Here is a 21,287-nt window from a genome sequence, read left to right as displayed (position 1 = left end):
ATTACTTCATGAAATCTTTTTTTTTTTTTTTTGGTTTTTCTCCGGTACTGGGAACCGAACTCACGACCTTGCGCTTGCCAGGCAGGCACTTTTTGCCGCTGAGCTAAATCCCCAGCCCCTTTATGAAATCTTTAAAGTAGAAAGAAGTCCCATGATATATTTGTGGCCATATTAGAAATGGTCTGAAAAAAAATGAGAATAAAGGCTTTTCTCTGTTCCATTATTATTTCCCATGTAAACGTGCTCTTGCTAACCAGAGGGTGCTAGTCTGTTGAACTTTGCATCTTTCCTCTCTTCCTTTGCTTAAGCCCCCACTTTTCTCTTACTACTCCCTAGGAAGCTGCAGTTTGTTTTGTGCTATTCATAGACTCCCTCTTTGAGTTTTAATACTGTTGAGTTTATTATTGTTTGCTTGATGCCCATTTCCTGATCCATGTCCTTAGATGGGGCAGGTGTGTTTTATTTGATTCCTTTCTCTCTGCAGCTTCACCCTGGAAAGTTGACCTGGCTGGCTGAGATCATTCGGTCTATTTCAGGTTTGAGGCCAAGCCCAAGGCTGTACTGGCCTCGACAGGAGGGAGCTAGAGCTGTCAGCCCATCCAGATAGGATGTGATGCAGGCCAGCCTTGGATTTGCCCTTGAACAGTACAGCTTCAGGCCGGCCCTTGTTCTGCCTTCTCCCTGGGGCAGCAGCCTCCATCCTGGTCAGAGGACATCCCCTAAACTAGAACTGTCCACTGTCATCCTTCTCATTCTTCTCCACCTATTTTTTTCCATCTGTAGAAGCAGCGCTTATCACTGAGTTGTTCACGCAGGACCAGGGTTTCTCTCAGGCCCCACAGCTGACATGGCATCATGTTCTGTGAGCTTCCTTTCCACAACATGGCTCAAACAGTCCCCTTGTCTCCACGACTGCCACTCCATCTGAGTTCTTGCTACGTAAAATGTGGTCCCTGAGCCGGCAACATTGGCCTCAGGACTGGGAGCTAATGAGAAATCTGGAGTGGCTGTCTGCGCCCAGAGCTCGCAGGTCACACAGTGTGCTTTCCTCACACCCTGAGCGCCTCAAATGCATTTCAGAGCTTGAGCAGAACTGTTCTCCACTATCAGTCTCCTCCTTTGGTTTATAGAGTCCGCCTTCTCTGGACCGACACATCGCTCCTTCTGCCCTGAGATCCAGCGCTCCCCAGGAAGACAGCAGCATCATTTTACAGTGCAATCAAACCACAGCATCCCTCGCTTAGACCCCTTCAGTAACTGGCAAGGGCCGTAGATTTGGACCAGAACCTCAGTGAGGCCACCTGCCTCCCGCCCTCTGCCCTCTGCTTGCCCATCATACTCCAGCCCACCAGGCTACCTTCCCTTCCTCACCTGTAGCCCCTGCCCAGAACATGTGATGCCCGTCTCTGTATGGCTGCCCTCTTATCAGTGGCAAGCTTTATCTTTCTGACTTCTCTCCACATGGGTCCTGTTCTCTAGAACCTGGGAATATGATGAGCTGTTGCTCCCCACCTGGGTTGTAGGTGACACAGTTGGCCCTAAAATAAAGAAGCTTAACCAGCAAGGCCTAATCTAACCCATGAGCCCTAAAAGCAGAAATCTTCCCACCTGGCAGCAACTATTACAGCAATAGAAGCAGAAGGATGGGATTGTCTTAAGGCACTACCTTTGCATTTATTTGTTGGGCAATAATAAAAAATGAATACACTCACTGAACAGTCAAATGCAAAATAACACCCTAAGAAAAGCCTACAGATGTGTGAGCTTTATGCTGCCCCTAGAGCAGGGGCTCAGGCTCTAGAGGAGCCTTAATTTCACCCACTTCTCCCCTAGCCTCGTATAACTAGGGAGAAACAGATGTAGGGTGGCCATCCCCGGGAGAAGGCCAACCTCACTCATGCTGTCCATGGGCAGTGGAAGAGCCAAAAGAAGTTGCTTCCATGTAAAAGCAAAAATATAAAGAAGAATCTCTGTTTGTGGTCAGCATGGGCTGTCAGAGTGGAATCCTATGTCCTCTGATGACGTCTGAAACTCAGCAGGGGCTGAAGCTTTCCTTCCCTCTGGGAAGCAGTAAAAATGGGGGTTGGCAGGATCATTCCCCATCTCAGTTCTTAGGGGACTTTGTCGCAAGCCATATCTTGGTAGTTTTTTGGTTTTTTTGTCTTTGTCCAGTTGAACCTCCATGAGAGTTGCCAAAAACCTGGTCCCATTCACCTCTGAGCTCTCCAGCACTTGATTCAGAGCCTGGCACATTTTAGAGGCTGCATAAGTCCTCAGTGCCATGACTGTGAGGTCAGACCTGTGGGGCTGAGCTCCTTCCTTGTGAGCTCCAGGCTGGCTGGGGCTGCCTTGCCAGGAGGATAGCACAAGGGTGTCTCCCAAGAATCCTGTCTCTAGATGCCACTCAAGGCGATGTGGAGCAGCCCTTGGCACAGTGAGTAGTGTAGCAAGTGACCAAAGGGAGCTGCCTGGGCTCAAACCTCAGATCTGTCACTTTATAACACATGACCTTGGACATAATATTTCACTTTGTACTTCCATTTCCTCCTTTGTAAACTGTTAAAATAATAGAACACACCATGTGGGGCTGTTGTATGGATGAGATAAATGAAGCAGTTGGACCTGTGCCTGGCACATGCGAGGTCTTCAGTAAAATCTTAGGTCCTGTCATAAGAGAAACAACATGGGGCCTCAACCCCTTACTGTGCATGTAGAATTTTCCACTTTGGGTGGCTTCCATCCAGCAAGCAGAAAGCATTGTCTCTGTGGTGTGCTCACCATCAGAAGTCCTGGGGCATAAGACCCACCTCTTTCTTAGGAGAGCTTATCTCTTGGTCCAGCTAGGCAAACACATAGTAATACTACATAAATTACCGTGGTTATGGCTCAGAATAACTTCATGGCTCCTGACAACCTCCACGCATTGATCAGTTTGAGCAGTTCACTGAGAGAAGGCCCCGGAGGAAACTATCATGGGCTGACTATTTGTGTCTCCTCTAGAATTCATGTGTTGAAATCCAACTCCCATGTGAGGGTGGTATTAGGAGGTGGGGCTTTTGGGAAGTGATTAGGTCATGAGGATGGAATCCTTGTGAATGGGGTTAGGATCCTCATCAGGAGAGACCAGAAAGCGAGCCCACACTCCTGCATGTGAAGCCATAAGGGAAAGACAGAGTGTGCCAGCAGAAGAAGCCCCTCACTGAGCCCAACCGTGTGTTGCCCTGATCTCAGACTTCCAGCTTCCAGCACTGTGAGAACTTCTGCCGCCCACTCTAAGCTACCATGTTTTAACAGCCTGATGTAAGAGCAAGGCTGACTTAGAATGTGATGCTAAGGGACATTGCCCAAAGTAAAGGAGGGTTTTGTTTTATTTTGCTTTGTTTTGGTTTGTTTTGGTTTGCTTTGCTTTGCTTTGCTTTGCTTTGCTTTGTTTTGTTTTTAGGGAGAGGGATGGTTCTGAGCAAGAAGAACACAGGCATCTGAGACCTAGCTAAAAGAAAGGGTCAAGTCTGAGCAGATCACTCACGTGAGCGAGGATATAAAGCAGAGATGTGGGCATGTTCAGTGGGTGAATGACGGTGGTGTCCCTGAGGGGTGTCACAGTAGGGTGGGTGTCTGAGCCACACCAGGACCTGATGTGAGAAGGGGTTGAGTTGAGTTTCTTTTTCTCTTCATACCGCTAATGAACTTACCTTCCTAAGTATGACAAGTGATTTAGCTGGTTTGTGTTTGTTATGATAAATGTAGACCTAACCGTGGGGCTTTGGTTTTCCTTCTGAGGGCAGGCTAAGGTTCTGTGCATCCAGGGAAGAACTTGCATGGCTCCCGCAGCCCACCTTCCTTCTCTACTTCTTATCCAGCAAGAGTCTGGGAAGTCTGCAGAGGCTTGAGGACCCCCCAGGTGACACAAAAACAGATTGTCCTGCTGGGGGAAGGCCAGCCCAGGAAAGACACTTAAAGCCCAGGAAAGTGCTTACTCAGCTGGCAGAGAGAGTGTCATTGCAGTGGCACAGGAAGGCAGAGAGCAGTAAGATCCTGGGTTTTCATCCAGCACCTCCCCTGGGGGCTGAAGAAGCATTGGCAGTGAGGAGGGCCCAGGCTCCTGGGGGATTGTGTGAAAATTCCCTGGGTAGAGCACTCATCTCTGAGGAGTATGCAGATGGAGAAGGCCTAACCACAGGGTGGGGATTTGGGGGAGAAGAGGGGAAAGGACGCATCTGTTCCTGAGGGCCACCAGTGAGTGCCTGACTTCCCAACGGGCTGGAGTCTGTAGGAGGAGGCTCCCTTGTGCAGTGCTGGCAGTGATGTGGAGTGCTGCCTACCTGCCCATAAGTGAAGTAGGAACTCAGTGCATGTGAGCTCGGAGGTCAGCAAAGTAGAAGCTTGCCTAACATCAGACTAAGAAGCTGCCTCCTTCCTCCTTCCCCTTACTAGGACTGTGATGCAGTCTACTTCAGTTCAGTTTTAAAGTAAATACCTCCTGGGGTACACAGGCATTGGAATCATACAATTTAGCATTTATGGAGTGTCTACTGTAAGCCCAATGCTGTGTGCGGGGGCTTGTGTTGAGCACAGGGGTGGCTTGAGCTTATAGGAAGTCCAGCTCAGTTGGGCCAGGGGTGGGTGCAGACTCCTGCAGAGGGCGGACATGGGTCCCACTTGTTGCTTTCCGCATTGAATCACAATGTACAGGAGACGTGTTGTCTTTTCCTGTTGGGTGATGACTCGTACTAAACTAAACAGTACTGAGAGGTACAGGCTGTGCCAGCAGGGTGAGTCCTCAGTTTCCTGCCTGTCGAGCTAGTTTGGCCACTATGAGTTCCTTCCTGTCCTTTTCTGTGGTGCAGCGGCAGGAGGAGGCTGTCCTGTGGTCCCCTCTCTTTCACAGGCCCATCTCTCAACAGCAAAGAGAGCTGGCTCTTCCTGTTCCCATCAGTTGGGTTTGGGGACAGTCCATGCTGTGGTGCCACCCCTCTGTGCAGTGGAACCCTGCCCTGGTGCTGAGCAGATGGGGCACAGCCACTAGGAGGCCTTGCATCTTAGACCTAGGGGCCGGAGGAGCTGGCAGCAATGTTGTGTTGTTAGCAAGCAGCCATTGCAGCTTCGCTCTGGACTCTGTGTGGGAAAGAAAAAGTGTGTGCTGTCTGCTCATGAGCAAGAGAAAAGTACGGTGATGGAAGGCAGTGTGCAGTCTCCCATCAGGAAAGATTCCTTGCCTGGTGCAGGCCAGCCACGGCCTTCTGCACTTCTTTTGCATTCTCTCCCTTGTTAAAGGGCTTGAAATCTTCTTTGTTGTCCAGAATGGTTTCTTCCTGCCTATGAATATCTTGAGATATTTCCACAAGTCCCTTGCATATAACATTTCACTGTTTTGTCTTATACATACATATAGATTTCTAACATTAGGAATTTATGATTTTTTTTTACAAACCACATTTATTTACACCTTCTCATTCTTCACTAACTTCAGGATTGTATTTATCCTTTCCCTCTGTTACTGATGCACACAGCTCCGCTCTTAACCCAGGCTTGTGAAAGCAAAAGTGTTTGTGTAGGCGCCTCATCAGATGGATCTGCTGCTCTCTCTCCAAGGATGCTGGGGGAAGTTGTGGCTTCATTATAATTTAAGTAGCAACTGAAACTCTAATTGCTAGAAAGAATAAGCTCCTTCTCCAGAGCCTGGACATGCAGGGGGATATGTCATCCAGCGAAACTGACTGCAGTGTTGTTTTCATCCTGTGGTTGGGTTATATGGACGTTTCTGTGTTCAGTTCTCTAAGCCTTCCCAGGTCATAGAGTCAGGGAATTTGTGAAGTAAAAGAAGACATTAACTACTTGGAAGGAAATACTTAGTCTCACCCTCCTTGGTCGTGAAGTGTGGGAGCTGCACACTAGTCCTCTGGGAGCTAATGGAAGGGGCAGCTCCTATGGCAGTGAGGTGGACGGGAGTTGTCCCAGATGGTCTGGACATGAGCAGGACAAGCTGTCTAAGGAAACCAGTGGCTGGACAGCTCACAAGGTCTCCGTTCTCCCTCAGGCCTGGGCTCTCAAAGGGCAAATGTGTTCTAATACCACCCTTGTTATTACTCTGGAGTGGTATCATAGATGTATGTACATACATGACCAGGCATCATTCTAAAGTCCTAATGGTAAGAACAAGGAGAAATGATGTTAATTTCCTATCCTCCTGTTCTGAAATTCTCTACCGTTTTTATTATTTTTTCTTAGTTTTTATTCTCTTTAAAATAAGAAAAATAAAAATTTTAAAAGAGAATTTTAGAATATTAATATTCAGCCATGACTGCACTGTTGGGTCCCCAAGGATGCCTGTATCCTACACCAGAACCTGGATGTGGTAGATCTCAAGTGGCAGGGAGGAACGAAGACTGTAATTGGCTGAATTTAAGATGGGAAGATTATCCTGCATTCTACAGGGGACCTCAGCGCAACCACTGTCCTTACATGGAGGAAAGTCAGGTCCGGACGCTGACATGAGAAAGGCTGGCATCTTCTGGCTTTGAAAAACAGGTGGACCCTAGGAGCTGGAGAAGTCAAGGAAGTGCATTCTTTCCAGCAGCTCCAGCAGGAGTGTGTCCTGCTGATGTGTTCAGTTAGCTCAACGATACCCATTTCAGAGTTAGGAACTCCAGGGCTGAGTTTGTAGAAATTTGTACGTAGAGTCCACAGTGGTTGTATCGCTCCCAGCAAGGCTGAATGAGATGGAGTCTGGGGTTGACCCAAGCACCAGGAGCAGCAGGCTAGTGCTGAATGTTGTCCTTAGCAGAAGCGTGTATGATCTTCCCTCAGTGTAGACACTAGATGTGCTCCTAGGAAAGCTCCATACACAAAGCGCTGTGTTTATATGTGAAACAAAGGGAGGTACTAGATTCCAAACATCATAGATATCATTGTTGTTACTATTATGTTTGCATCTTTATGGCTGGTGGGCAATGTAGAGGTCATGTGCCCAATACTGGTTATGTGGGACATTCCTGCATGTTGCCATGCCCCCTACAACTTCCCAGAATACCTCTGTTGAGGTAGAGGGCTCTGTCTCTGAGGTCTGTGGGCTTCCTCCATCATGGAGGTAGGAGAACTGTGACACAGGGAGGCAACAGGGCTGAGAGGGTGGCACCCTGAGCGAATGAGGGAGTAAGGAAGCAGGGAGAAAGGGGGAAGCTATTTTCTTACTATTTCTAAAAGGGCAGAAATCTCTGCTGTATGGGCCTTGGAATGCAGGAGTCGTAAAGAATAGCCCCCAGTAGAGGATGAGAGATCTCACCTCCCTTCTGAGTAGGAATCTCAACATATTGCCCTCAGATCAGCTACTTAAATAGCTGTGGAAATGGCAGCTTGCTGTTTCAGCTCTTGGAACTCTTTCTGTATCCCAGCTACTCAGTGCAAGCCCTGAGGATCTGAGCATCTCTAACTGCTCCCAGGTATAACAACTCCCATTTATTTGAAGACACAGCATCTTTTTAGCCCTACATCTTCTCTATACCAGATGTTCAGTGTACCCCAACCACTTTTCCTGAGGCTAGTCAGCCTTTGAGTGTTGTTTGATCCATCTCCGGAGCTCCTCCCGGCTGGCCTCAGGCATGGCCTTTGGGTAAGGCCTGGAGCCTAGCACAGTTGAGAGGCAATAGGGATGGGACCTTGTCCCTATCTGAATGGGGTCTAACCCGACTGCATAGTGGCTGTATCCATACATTGATCCAACGTGGTATCTCTTCATGTGCTCTCTGTCACATCTAGTGCCTCACACCCTATGTTGGTGACAATTGTGGCAAACTGGGGTGCAGACATAAGAAAAAAAAACCTTATATGTTATAGTTGTGTCTAGATGTGCCCCCCAAAACTTATGTGGTCATAGGTGGAGCTTTCCAGAGGTGGCTTGATCCAAGTGTGTGATGCTGGGATTGGGGGTGTGTGATTCCTAAATGAGTCCACTAATTCGTTTGGCCTAGTTATAATGTGGGTAATGGGAAGGCCCACCCTGGATGTGATGTGAGTGCTACCCACTCTAGGGGCATGAAGCCTGCATAGAATGTAAGGGGCAGAAAGAGGGCTGCTATCGTCATTTGCTGCTTCATCACTTCACTGCTTGTTGCCTTGCTCCTTTCTGCCTGCCGTGAACTGTTGCCCCTTGCCAAGTCACCATCCTTTAGAGCCAACCAACTGTGAACTTTTACATTTGCAAACTGTGAGCTATAATAAACCTTTCCTCCTTTAACTTTAGATGTTGGGTATTTTGTCTCAGTAGTGAGGAAAGTGACTAAGGCACTATAGTCAGGCAGAGTGAGAGACGACTGCACTGGCACAGGTGTGCCTGTGGAGGAAGGGGGCACTTGGGAGTTTGGGCATGTTTCCACGGCAGAGCTGGATGATTACACCCACACTTTGGACATGGAACATGGGGAAGAGAATTAGGATGTTCCGTTGCTGAGATGAGAACAAGGAGGGATGGGATGAGTAGGCAATGAATAGTTCCATTTGGGCCTTGTTAACTTGGAGGTGACTGCTGGACATTGGTTTGGATACACAGCACAGTAACGAGCTGTGCAGGTTTGAGTGTCCAGAGCAAGGCCTGGGCTAGAGATACCATGAACCCAAAGACAGTGCTGAAGTCATGAGAGACTGGCTGAGAAGATACAGGGAGAGATATAGACAGAGAAAAGCCTCAAGCTCAGTGCTGGGGAGCCACACCAGGTTTGGAAGAAGTGTGCATTAGTCAGCTTTCCATTGATGTGACAATACCCAGCACCCACAAGTTAAAGGAAAGGAGATTTAATTTGAGAGGTTTCAGTCCAGGGTCAGCTGGCCCTAAGGCAGGAACATCATGGTGGAAGGGTAGTGGTGGAGCAGAGCTGCTCAGTTCATGTCAGTTGGGAAGCAGAGTGGGGAACAGTGCCAGAGAGGAAAGGGCCAGGGGCCAGACAGACCCAAAGGGTCCTCTCTAACACCACTAGAAGTGTGCTCTACTAATCTCCTACACAGCTCCCAAGCCATCAATGGTCTGGACGTGGACAGATCCAGAGAGGGCTGCGCAGAAGAGCATGATGGGAGCCGGGTAAGGGGTGAAATGTGATGATGGAGAAACACTTCCTTGTGCCCACTTACTGGATTTCAGCCTGTCCTTGGCCTCCGGTCTGTCCTACTTCCCCTCCTTCATAGCCACTGTCCACGTAATGAGAGGTTGAACCTGTGTGTCTATCATGTCTCTGTCCTATCTAACAGGGAAAGGCACCTGTAAATTTTAGTCACATTAAATAGCTGTACGGTTCTTCAGGACTTGGCTTCTGACGACCTCTCCAGTCTTCTTTCTTTTTTTCCATCGCTTCGCCATCATATTCGGTGCTCCAGCTGCCTGAGATTCATGGTATTGGACTTCCTCTGTGCTGTTTCCTCTCCCTGGTGCGCCCTCTCATCTCTATACCTCTTTTCATACTTGTGACTCCTAGGAACCCCACGGTGTTGAAGACCAGGGTCATCATCTCAGGAAAGCACCCCTTATTTCTGAATGTTCCCTGTCCACCTCCTGCTGTACACTGCATACCTGTTGGACCTGTTGTGCTGGGCTCTAGACAAATGTTTGACATGTATTGAATTCTTAGTGGGACAGAAAAGAGGGCCCAATAGTCACCTGACGTGTATGTGGGAATTAAACACACAGGGCACCTTCGCTTTATCTTGCAAACAGGTGCGCACGTGTCACTGGGTGTCCCACTTGTAGCAGAGGAGAGCAGTCTTTCCAGTCTAGCAGCCCAAAACAAGTACCAGCTCTTCAGACCTGCCTCTGACTTCAAAGCTGTTTTCTCTCCATCTTATGTTTTCTGTCACTTTGGCACCAGCATCCTTTTGCCGGCCTTCCCCGCTGCCAGCTTCACTAGGACGATGGCCCAGTATTTGCTTAGCAGTGAGGAGCCAGCAGTTAGCGTTCATGCTGTGGTGTGCTCAGAAATAAGCGCCCGGCTCCTTCTTGGAAAGTCCACCATGAGACACAGTCTGAACTGCTTGTTCACTGAGGCTCCGATATGCCTGTGTGTTACTCCTATGGGTGCTCAGAACAGAAATCACCCCACTGCCAGCTGTGGCTCCTCCCCTCCTCTCCTCCAGAGAGCCGCTTCCTTATGCAGCTTACACCTGTGCTATTCATTCTGTGACTCGTTTGAGAAGCGGAGATTCAATTTACTACTTGCCAGTGTGGCCAGGCTCAGGCAAAGCAGCGGGGAAAGACAGTCTGTGCCTTCTCAGGGAGGGGTAACATGATGGTTGTGACTTCTTGGGGTGAATCTGTGACAGGTGTCAATGTGCCACTAAGTGGGATGACTGGCTCAGGGCCCCCGTGGGCTTCCTGGAGGAGGGCACCTGCACTTGTGCTCCCAAGTGCAAGATAAGATCTTCAGAGCAAGCATGGAGTAGAGGCTCCAAGAGATGGATGTTCAGAGGCAAGGGTGAGCTGTGTGCTCAGCAACCAAAGTTGAAAGCAGGTGAGGTAGACACAGAGGGCGGAGCAGGAGGTCCCCTGCTTATCCAACTAGGAAGCATAATTCTGAGGGTCATGGGAAGCTGGAGGATCAGTTAGAAAGACTGAGACCTTGCAGGCTCTATCCTTGGCTTCAGTATCATGAATCATCAGTGATTGAATGAGCTCTACAATTCTCTCAACCACCCCTTTCCAAAGCCACCCCTTCCCTGCTGTCCTCACGGGGCTGTGTGGGAATTAAGTGAAAGGGGGGTCTATAAATCCTGTAAACTGTCAGCGGCCTGGCTCTGAAGGTCACTGTGAGAAGTGACTGCAAATATAGAAGCGGGCAGGGTCATAAGACAGATACAAGGAGAGTGCAAACGTGTGAGCAAGGAAGGGCACTACCTCTGGGGCAGGGGTATGAACCTATGGCATGTTTGTTACTGAAAGCTTTAAAAGGTCCACCATCACTGTTCTGGGCCCTTATTGAGATTTAAAAGTGCAGATAGCATTACAGCCACAAGTACAGGGTTGAGTACAAAGCTGTGCTTATGCTCATACCCACACATGTACATGACCATACACACATATGTATGCACAGTGTACACATGCAGCACACACCCATTAACTTGCACTATCCATAAATATATATGTATGTACCCATACCCATATACACACATATATATGGACACACATATTCACACATATGCCTATATACGTGCACATGTGCCTGCATATATGCATGCACATCCATGTATCCTGGGCAAATACACACCTACCCATACCCATGTACATGTACATATACACATGCCTGTGTACCTGCTGATGTGTGCACACCCACGTATATATATGCAAATGCATACCCATACTCCCACAGTCAGCCATCTCCCTCACCCACACACATGCTGCGCGCACCTAGCCTGTTTCCTCCTGGGAGTTTGGCTCTTGTCTTGGACTCCTTTCTTCTCCCTGCTGGTCTCATGAAGCCCTTCCCACAGTGGAAGCTCATTACCTTCAGTGTTGCTGATCTTGACAGTGGCTGTGTCCTGCTGACATCCCTTATCCTGTCTGCCTCCTCAGTCACAGAGGGCTGCCTCTGGGGCTGACTCCTCACAGGTCCCAAAAACCACTCCTGAGCAATGGGTGTTCCAGTGAGAGGAGAGTAAATGGTGGCTTCTGTTTGTTTCCTGGAGCCCAGCCCCAAGTGCCTTCTCTTTCACAGACTTTAATGACAGCTGAGAGATGGCTGTTCCCCAGGACACAGTTTAAAAAATAGGAAGCTGATTCAGCTCATAAAAAATGGATTTGAAATGTGAAGGATGCCTGAAAAGAAAGCACCTCCTGGTTGTGGCAATGAAGGCAGAGATGCTGGTGGACTTTGTTCCTCCTAAAAGCCGTGAAGGGTGATCCTGTCCTGATAAGACCCTTCAGCTAGGATCCTGGTGTGCAGGTGTCCATGCTCTTCCCAGGCCATCAGCTGCAGGAGGCTGCTGGTGGGCATGTAGGCAGCGTCTAAAGGCAGCGCACCTGGGGCTCTTTCCTTCAAAGAGTTGAAAACCAAATACACATTAAGCCAGTGCCATCCCACTATGTGTCGTGTCATTGTAAAGCTAAAAGAGGATTTGTTTTCCACTTCCTTTATTCATCACTTATTCATATGCCCAGAGCCAAGTTTAAATGACATGCTGGGCTCAACATGGCCTGACAGAAGCCTGGCAGGACTGATGCCCCATCAAGACTGAACTCCTCAACTCCATTTATTTTATTGAGTTGATGGGAACATGGCCCCCAGCACAGGCAGTGTGGAGAGCTGGCACCTGGAAGTTCTTCTCAGTGTTTTGAAAGCTCTGGATGAAAAGTATGATGCAAATATGTGGTGTTTATGGTACTCCACCAGAGTTTTGAAAAATGCTCCTTCCAATATGCAGCTAGTAAGAACATTTCCCCTTCCCTCGCTGTGCCTCTGTGGGATTCGGCCGTGAGCTACAACATTTTCCTTCCTTAATTAGGCTTTGTTTGTCATATTCCAATGTCCTTGACTATGTCTCTGGGCTGTTTGGAAGTCCTAGAAGGGGTTGTGGTGGTGCTGCCTCTCAAGCAGCAGGTGTGTGTTTGGGGCGGGTCTCACAGGGTGTGTGGGGAACTGTGTGCTGAAGGCTATGTGCTGCGCCAGAGGGGCCCCAGGAGCGCTGGCGTCCACAGGCCAGTTCTTCCCCCCATCTTCCTTCTGGACAAGACACCCCTCAGACATTTCTTCTGGCCACTGTTGTGTGCTGAGGACAAGCCGGGGCTGTGCTTGGTGAGAGGGGCTGTCCTTCCTGTTTCTAGGGTGCAGGGCAGTTTGGTGGGAGAGTTCCATTCTGTGTTCCTGTTAAAGACAATAGAAGCATGAAGAGACTGTGCAGCGTCTGCTTAGGCTGATGAATTGCCCCTTGCTTGGCTCAGTTCTGTGCTGTGGGCAGTGAGCCGGCTTCCTTGTCCATCAGAGGCGTAGTGACCTCGGAGTGGGAGGTGCCACAGCCTGCATTGGACTGTCTGTGGCACTGGGGGAGGGGAGGGTGGGCTTGGCTTAGGGGGTAAGGCCCATGGGTAGCTCCTCGTCCCCCTGGGAACCTCTGCTCCAAAGCCTCCATTGTGAGGTTGCCTGGTGCAGGGTGAGTTTTACAGGCCAAAAGTCATAGCACCTGGACGCTGCTCCCAGCTGTGTGGCTCTGGGCAGTTCACTTCCTCTGAGCCTGGGCTCCTCTCTTGTAGAATGGGTAGACCTTTAGGACTTTTGACATGAAGGGGTTTGTCCCTCCTCTGTAGACAGTGTATCGTCTTCCCCACACTCATATCACCTGGGCTGGCACCTGTCGCAGAATTCCAGACAAGGGAGGGCTGACCAAAGTATGTGGCTGCCCTGGATGCTCTTTTTCCAGGCCTCCAGGTTCTGCCTGGGCAGATCCAGAGCTTTGCCTAGCACCTGCCATGTGCCTACTGACAGAGCAGCTCCACTGGGCATGGAAGAGCCAGGGCTGTCCTTGCTCCCAGGAAGTTGCTGGTGTAGTGAGGAGGTTATAACTGAAAGCCCATGCAGGGCACCCATACAGCACCAAGAGGGTGACACAAGGACTTGTCCTTAAGTAGAGCTTCCTGAACAAGGGGGACTTCTGTGACTTTGTTGAGTGTTGGGAGGGAGCAGGCTTATTCTCCCAGGAATAGACTTTCCATAGAAAGTGGGAGGGGACCTGGAGGAGGAGAAGTTAAGACCGGTAGGGAATAGGCAAAAGGCAAGGCAGTGAGGCGATCAGAGGCAGCCCAGTGGCCTGGAACCTGCAGGTCTCCATCGATGTTTGCTGGGAGAGTGGGCCAGGAGGGGTGAAGCCAAGGAAGAGGCAGGATGTCGATGGGAAGCTACTCTTCAGCATCAGTGCAGCCTGTCAAATGCCTGGGGTTCTCACTGGGGCCTAGTCTAGACTCCAGATGTGCACTCGAGGCGAGTGGAACTGCAGGATGCAGGGCCTGATTTAGTGAATAATTGCTACAGTCCCATGGGTTAAGGTTTTCTATTAAGCCATCTATGCCGCTAATAATTTAGCTGAAAGATGTGTTAGATTCAGCGTTTGGGGAAAATGGAGAATCCATCTCAGGGGGTAATGACACCATGAAAGCTGTATTATTTCTACTGTGGAGAATGATTTTAAGCTTGTGCTAATAGATTATTCTCTGTGGAGAATAATTTTAAGCTTGTACTAAAATGATCAGTTGGAACAAAGAGAATGATGGAGAGTAATACAGACACTCTTAGTACATTTAGGATGCAGAAGGAGCAATAATTTAATCCTGTCAGCCTGTGACATGTGATACCTTTAGTCACTGTCACACTGTAGCAGCTGAGGAATATCCCTGAACTCAGGTCACCCAGACCAAGGACCAGCTTTTGCTGCTTGGCAACTGCTTGACCTCAGGTGAGCCACTAGACTCCTAATGCCTTCAGTGACCCCTTCGGCAAAAATGGAATGGAAATGCCCGGGCCACAAGATGTTGTGTGTAAATTCTTGGAATGAGGCATTGGGGTGGGATGAGGGGTGTTCAGTGAACTGCCTTGGCTTCCCTGGGTCCAGGGAGGAGTGGGTGGTTTGCAGAACGTGCACAGAAGCAGACATTATGGTATGACACATGCATTGCACAAGGGACACACTGCAGGAAGTGCCCTCTGAAGCAGCCTGCTGCCACTGGCTATCCTTTCTATGCAGCTCATGTCCTAGCTTTACATGATGTGATTAAAAAAAAAAAACTGCGAATACTTAAGTAAAACTTACATCAATTACAGTAAAGGCACGTTGCCATTAATCCCCCTCAAAATACTCCCCTTCCTTTGAACACATGTTCCATCATTCTTGCCACTTTCTGAAGTGCGCTTCTGAAGTTGGGGAAATGAAGAAAACAGGTAGAGAAAGGGTTCTTAAGAAGACTTCATGCTTAGAAAAGGCAGTATGGGCAAGCAGATGTACGTGCGGGGGTGGCAGTGAGAACCTCAGCCTCTGTAAGTCTCCTGGGGGACAGCTTGTGTTCATCAGTGTGGGTGAAGTAGGGCCCTTCTACAAAAGCATTTGCATCTCCCTTTGTGAAATGCTGGCCTGGTCTCCCAGCGATGCCATCCCCTGCTTGCCGCCTGACCGTGCATAGCCAGCTGCTGTGTCCTGTGGCGGCTGCTCCAGGCAGCTGTGCACGCGCAGATATGTGGCCTGGAGCCAAGGTGGGGCTGGCATCTCTGGCTCAGTCGGGAGCAGAGTGTCTGCAGAGAAGAGGGCCCAGAGATGTGGAAGCCATAGACCCGGGGCTCCTCCAGGTTCTGCTGGAGCTAAAGGAGAACAGTGCGGAATCCTGGAAGCTGGGAAAGGAGTGGAAACAGCCCAGTGGTGAAGCGGTGGAGAGTCTGGGGTGAAGCTACGGTAGACCAGGCTGTCATACGGCTTGGCGTGTTCCGCAAGGGCAAGGCAGAACTGTGCCTGGGACTCTGCGGACTGGGAGGTGGCTGGCAGCGGTGGTGGGACGTTGGGCCCACAGCTGCCCTTCTTTGCGCCCCACATTCTTTCTGCCTGCAACGCCTTTCTCCCCATCGTCCATGGGGCTCATGCTGCCTCTGCAAAGGGGCCCCCAGAGTCTGATGTGACAAAGTTAACGACAGACACACTGTCGGGCAGTTCAGGCATGCTGGCCTCTTCCTGCTTTTTACCTTGCCTGTGCAGCCGCTAGGTCTTAGTCCCCTCGAGACCTCCTGCTGCCTCCTGCGGCCAGGCCTGAGGACTGGGCGCCACCATGGGCGCAGGGGCTGAGCCTCTGTCCCTGCAAGGGAGGCTTCTCCTCAGCCTGGCAGGATTTCTGCCCCCACCAATACTGTGCTGTTAGAGTTGTTGAGGGTGGTGGTTTTAAGCCAATGGAATGTTTCTTTCAATGAATATTCGATTTTAGGCTTCAGATTTGGGACCTTCGCCGTACGCATATAACGGTGTCCTGTCCCAGAGGCTGTCATTGCATCTCACTGGAGCGTGGTGGGCTGACCTTGGCGTGAGTCACCTGTCCCTCACCCTCCTCTGTATAGAATTACTGATGTTAAAAAGAGAAGAGGTGCACTGCATATTCCCTCCCCTTCCCAATCTTTTGCCAGACTCTCTTTTAAAGTCAAATAATCAATATTTACTTCTAAAGTCCTGGCTCATGTTTCATTTTCCCAGTTAAACGAAATTGAAACAAATAGTAAAAGAAGGGGAGAAAATGTGTTGGTTTACTAAAAAAAAAAAAAAAAAGAAGAAAAAAGAAAATCAGACTAAATATATTAATAGCATCCGCTTGGAGTAGCTCTCTAGTTTCTGGTGAATTTTGTCAGTCCCCATTTCCTTCCAGTCCCTAACACTGGAACCTCTAGGGCCCACTGAAAGGTGCCTTTTCCTTTTTGCTCCCTGGATTAGACATGACCCACCTGTCGACACAGCCCTTACCTCTCACAGCAGGTTGGAATGAGACCCACCAAGCCAGATGGGCCCTTTCCAAAGGATGTGTGGTTCTGGCCTGTCGCACATGGGTGGGGCAAGGAGTAGGAAACCGCCTGTATCAGTCATGAGCCAGGAGAGCCATCAAAAGCAGTGTGAGTGGGAGCCCGTGGTGGATGCCTGCGCAAACCCCTCATCTTCGGGAAGCCCTGGTTTCCTGCCTCCACCTACCTGGCACCCAGCCCACAGCTCCTCGGAGCCCTCTGCCATACCCTGCGGTGTTGCTATGCCCCTGCTGTGTGCTTGCCCTGCAGACTCTGAGCTCCTTGAGGGACCGTGATTTTCTACTGTGGTGCTATCTTAGTGCCCTTCTCAGCACCTGGCACCTAGAAGATCATCATTCAGCTAATATTGAGAGCTTACCATGTGCCAGGTACTAATCCTGGCTCTGAGGAAATGATAGGAAAGACACAGTTCCTGCCCTTGTGTATATCACAGTCTAGTGGTAGCTGAAAAAGGGGTAAAAGTTTCATTGACTGGAAGAAGTAATTGGTGTGCCACAATGTTCCAGGAAGAAAAGGTTTAGGAAAGTGTGAATAGGTAGTGAGTGAGTGAATGAATGAATGAATGAATGAATGGGTTAAAAGGGCAGTGATGTTATTCAACCCACTTTGCATACAGAATCTCCTTTAATTCATTGAACTTTTCCTTAGGTACTTTCTATAGATAAGAAACCTGAGGGTTATGGGCAGAGCACTGCTCATACCTCACAGCTAAGAAAAGGTGGGGCTGACCGTTACCCCAGGGTAGTGCAGAACAGAGCAAATGCTTCCTCCCCCTTGCCTCTCTTTGACATTTCCGCAAGTCTGAGGAACCCTCCAGCTGAGCAAGCCCACACCGTTTTGCCTCCCTCCTGGGCTTGCTTTCTAATCCTTCACTCATTCTTGCAGCTCTGGGTTCTCAGCTTTTTCTAAGTTGTTCCCATGTTTTTTTTCTTCCTTCTCTCAAAATCAGAAAGAGTTGCTGTTCAAAGCAACCCCAACCTGACAGAGTCAGGAATGTGTGGGGCCTTAGCACCGGTAGGAATGTGTCTGCCAGCTTGGAGCTACCAAGAAAGGCCTGGCCATGGAATTCAGTAGTCTCCTCTCATGCTCCCTGGAGCCCTCTTGCTCAGACCAGCAGCCAGTGTCGCTTGGCAGGCTCTTCTTGAATGTCTAGGGTGACCCTGAGGAAAGGGAATCTTGAGAGGGTGCCTCATCATTCCTAGGATGAGGTTGATCTTCACACAGAGTTGAGCTCCCAGAGTGTGTGGAAAGGCAGAAGACCCAAGAGAAGCCTAGTTCCTTTGTCACCACCAAACAGCTAGGTGTACTTTCCAGGAGCCTCTTGACCTATACCTGTCTCTGTTGCAGTGGGTAACCTGCACAATGCTTAGTTTTTGTTTTTTTTTTTTAAATAGTCCTGGACATCAAACCCAGGGATGCTCTACAACTGAGTCATCTCTAGCCCTTTCTTTTTAAATTTTGAGACCAAGGCTCATAGAATTGCGAGGCTATCTTGGAACTTCCATTGCTCCTGCTTCAGCCTCCAGCCAACCCTGATCCTTTAGTGACTCCTACACTTCCTAGAAACCATAGGAGGAAGCTTACCATCAGGAAAAGAACTTGGAGTTTGAGTTTGGACCTCGGTTTCATTTGCCACAGTGAATGGCCCCTGGTTACCTTTCTTGTATCATGGAGGCTTGCTGTCTTCATCCATGAAGTAGGCTTGAGAGCAGTCAAAGAGCATGGGTTAGAGGATTTTATGAAGCACAGACAAGCTCCAGACATGCACTAGTTGCTCCCTCACCTGTGTTATGATTTTCTTACTATGAGACCCATGTGACGTTTCCCCTCCTCTTCCCCAGGTCACTGAAGAGGAGCCCAGCTCCAACCACACAGTCATGATCCAGGAGACCCTCCAGCAAGCCTCCGTGGAGCTGGCCGAGCAGCACCACCTGGTGGTGTCCTCTGATGACGTAGAGGGCATTGAGACGGTGACTGTGTACACACAGGGTGGGGAGGCCTCGGAGTTCATCGTTTATGTGCAGGAGGCCATGCAGCCCGTGGAGGAGCAGGCGGAGGAGCAGCCAGCACAGGAGCTCTAGAGGACCACAGCCTTGCCAATGCACAGGACAGGCTGCTGGGCACCCAGGGCAGGAGACCGCCTGGCCATCTGGCCTGGAGAGTAGCACCGTCCTCTGCACTTCCAGCCCAGTGGCCCAGGTGGGGCTCTCCGCTATTGTTTGAGTGGTCAAGACGACTGCATCACCAGCAATACAGGACCCTGGACCCAGCACAGACTCACAGACTCATGCCCCTTACCCTGTATCATCTGCTTCGGAAGGATCTTCGCATCAGCCCTTCTGCCTCATGTCACCCCTTGCTTCCAGATGCAGTCTGAGACTGTCCCATCAGCCTCTTCCCTGAATCGTACCCCCAGCCCCTGGCCCCACCTGCTGCCCATCCCTGTCTGGGCCCACTCTGCAGTCTGGTGAAAGGGAGACAGCCATTACACAGCAAGTGACCTTATGGCTTATGAGTGGCACTGGGTGGAGGGGTGGGAACATCCTAGCTCTCTCCCCAGGGTCCCACCCTCCTCAAGTGTGGGGCGGCTTGGGATCAAGTGCGGTAACCACCATTCCCCCGTCACAAGGTCCCAGCTTGCCATTTTAGAGTTCTTTGGCTTTTTAATGCACTTTTACCTATGCCTCCCGTTCTGAGAGGTGAGGTGGGAGGAATAAAGGTGTTTCTTGCCTGTGTGCTTTGTTCTTGTTATGGGGAAGATGTGATTCCCCTTCCTGCATGAGACCCAGGTCCCTGCATTATAGCCAGCCATGTCTGTTCCCCACCAAAGCACTTGAGTTGGCTTCCATTTCTGGGTGCCAACTATGTCATTCAGTGCCAGCCAAGAAGTGGCAGTGTCCCCATTTGTACTCTGCTTAGGAAGAGTGGAAAACAAGGCTTTGGGACATAGTACTGTACGATTTTTGTCCCCATATAGGTGCTCCTGCATTGGAGGTGGAGCATCCAGGGAAGTCCTGCCTGCCCTGGGTCTGTTATGTCTCCGCTCTCAGATGGCTGAGGTCAAGGTTGTATCTGCTGAAGACCCATTTCCCAGTGGGATTGTGGGAAGATGCCAGGCACAGGGATGCAGATACAGATGAGCCACCCTGATAGCGAGGGCAGGATTGGACCTGCAGGGCCCAGAGGATGAGGGTGGGAGGGCTGCAGCGCAGGAGGAAGTGGTGCCTGAATCAAGGAAGCACCTCTGGCCTTCCAAGGGAGGCAGGCTGAGATAGAGAAGAGTCCTATAGCCTGGGGCCACATGACTGTGCACTTACAGTTTGAGGTGGAAAGGAGCATGAAGGGAATTCCAAAGAGCAGCAGTGGCGCACTCCCTGCAGTGGGCAGCAGCCAAGTGGAAGGTGCGTGAAGAGCATTTCTGATTGGCTTGGGGTAGCAGCAAAAGGAAGGGTGGTAGGGGCAGCCAGAAGCCAGATTCTATGAGAGCTTGGGTGTGAGGTGACAGGTGTTGGTTTTATGGCTAGTGTCAAGAGCTTCAGAAATGAGTACCTTTTAAAGATAACATCTAGGTGTAACTGGCTTTTGGCTTTTGAGTCTATTGCAAGCTCTTCTTCAATTTATTGGGGATGAGAAGTTGCTGCCTAGTTGGCCTAGCCCCTGGTTCTTTGGCACTAGCCTATGGGTTTATTTATAACCCTCAGGCAATCTTGGTCTTGGCATACAAGGGAGAACAACTGATTAGAACAACTATGTCACCTTCACTAAAGGAATACAATCAGTCATAACATTAGCATCAAACACTCTCTAGAAAATGACAAACTGGGTTAACTATTGATGTCCCACCTTTAACTGTATGAACAAGATTTGTAGTTTTATAACAAAATCTAAATCAGACCAGAAGTTATATACAGTAAATATCCTGTCAACAGAATGATTTTACCATCAGGAGGAAAAATTTAAAAGGGATAAGAGGGAAAAACAGAAACAGAAGAAGAGAAGATTAGAAGCAAAGCTGAAGGACAAAGGAAATTACACAAACTTTGGGAAACTGGTATAAAAACAGGAGAGAAAGGAAGGAAGAAATAGAAACAAGAACAGAACAAGACACCAACACCAAAAGAAAGCTAGAATCAATGTGTACAGTCATATAAAAACAAGAACAAACAAGAAAAAAATCAAAAAAAGGAGAAAAAGTCTTCAGATTGTGTCTCTGCTGTCACTGGTAGATAAAGGGGAGTGACAGAGCCCAGATTCATGTGGGTTGATCCCAGCAAGCCTACAGCAGAATTACAGCAGAGTGATGGATAATCCCAGAAAGCCTGTGCTTTCAACTCCACCAAAGTTTAGGTTGATCCTGGTTTCTGGCTGTGAGAGTAGGACCTGAGTTGTTCAGCCTGCTGCACTATGACTGCTCTGACCAGCTTGAACTTGACACCCTGACCTTGGATGTCTCCCACAGCTTTCCCTCACCCTGACACTGGGAGCCACTTGATGGAGCAAACCTATGGCTGTTCTGAGTCTCAGGGTCAGCTGGCTCCTTTCCAAAGTTAATAACCCTCACCTGGGTATGTCTGAACTGGAATCACTCACCATCAACTGCAGCCTGTGGTGTCCACTGTTCTGCTCCACTGGCACATTTCTCTGTGGAGGTCTCTGGAGTCACCCGTAGTCACTGTACCTCTGTAGATTCGAGCTATCTTTCTAATACCACTAGCTGGGATTCAGGGACAAAGTACCATTTGTCAGCTCTTTCTTCTGTGTTAAGGTCCCTCTCCTCAC

General features: G+C 49.5%; 1 protein-coding gene across 7 annotated transcripts in view; it reads left to right on the top strand.

Moving 5' to 3' along the window:
• The window catches only part of Zfat (zinc finger and AT hook domain containing), a 289,108-nt gene extending 269,865 nt beyond the window's left edge, over positions 1-19,243 (top strand). For all 7 annotated transcript variants that reach the window (XM_013521342.1, XM_013521341.1, XM_013521339.1 and 4 more), the window contains one exon: positions 18,350-19,243. In XM_013521342.1, coding sequence (XP_013376796.1) covers positions 18,350-18,589 — 240 coding nt within the window. In that variant the 3' untranslated portion in view covers positions 18,590-19,243. The remainder of the gene's footprint in view (positions 1-18,349) is intronic.
• Positions 19,244-21,287: the final 2,044 nt, after the last annotated feature.

This window comes from Chinchilla lanigera, unplaced genomic scaffold (assembly GCF_000276665.1).
Source record: "Chinchilla lanigera isolate Chin_1 unplaced genomic scaffold, ChiLan1.0 scaffold00060, whole genome shotgun sequence".
Taxonomy (NCBI): domain Eukaryota; kingdom Metazoa; phylum Chordata; class Mammalia; order Rodentia; family Chinchillidae; genus Chinchilla; species Chinchilla lanigera.
This window is presented reverse-complemented; position numbering and strand designations above follow the sequence as displayed.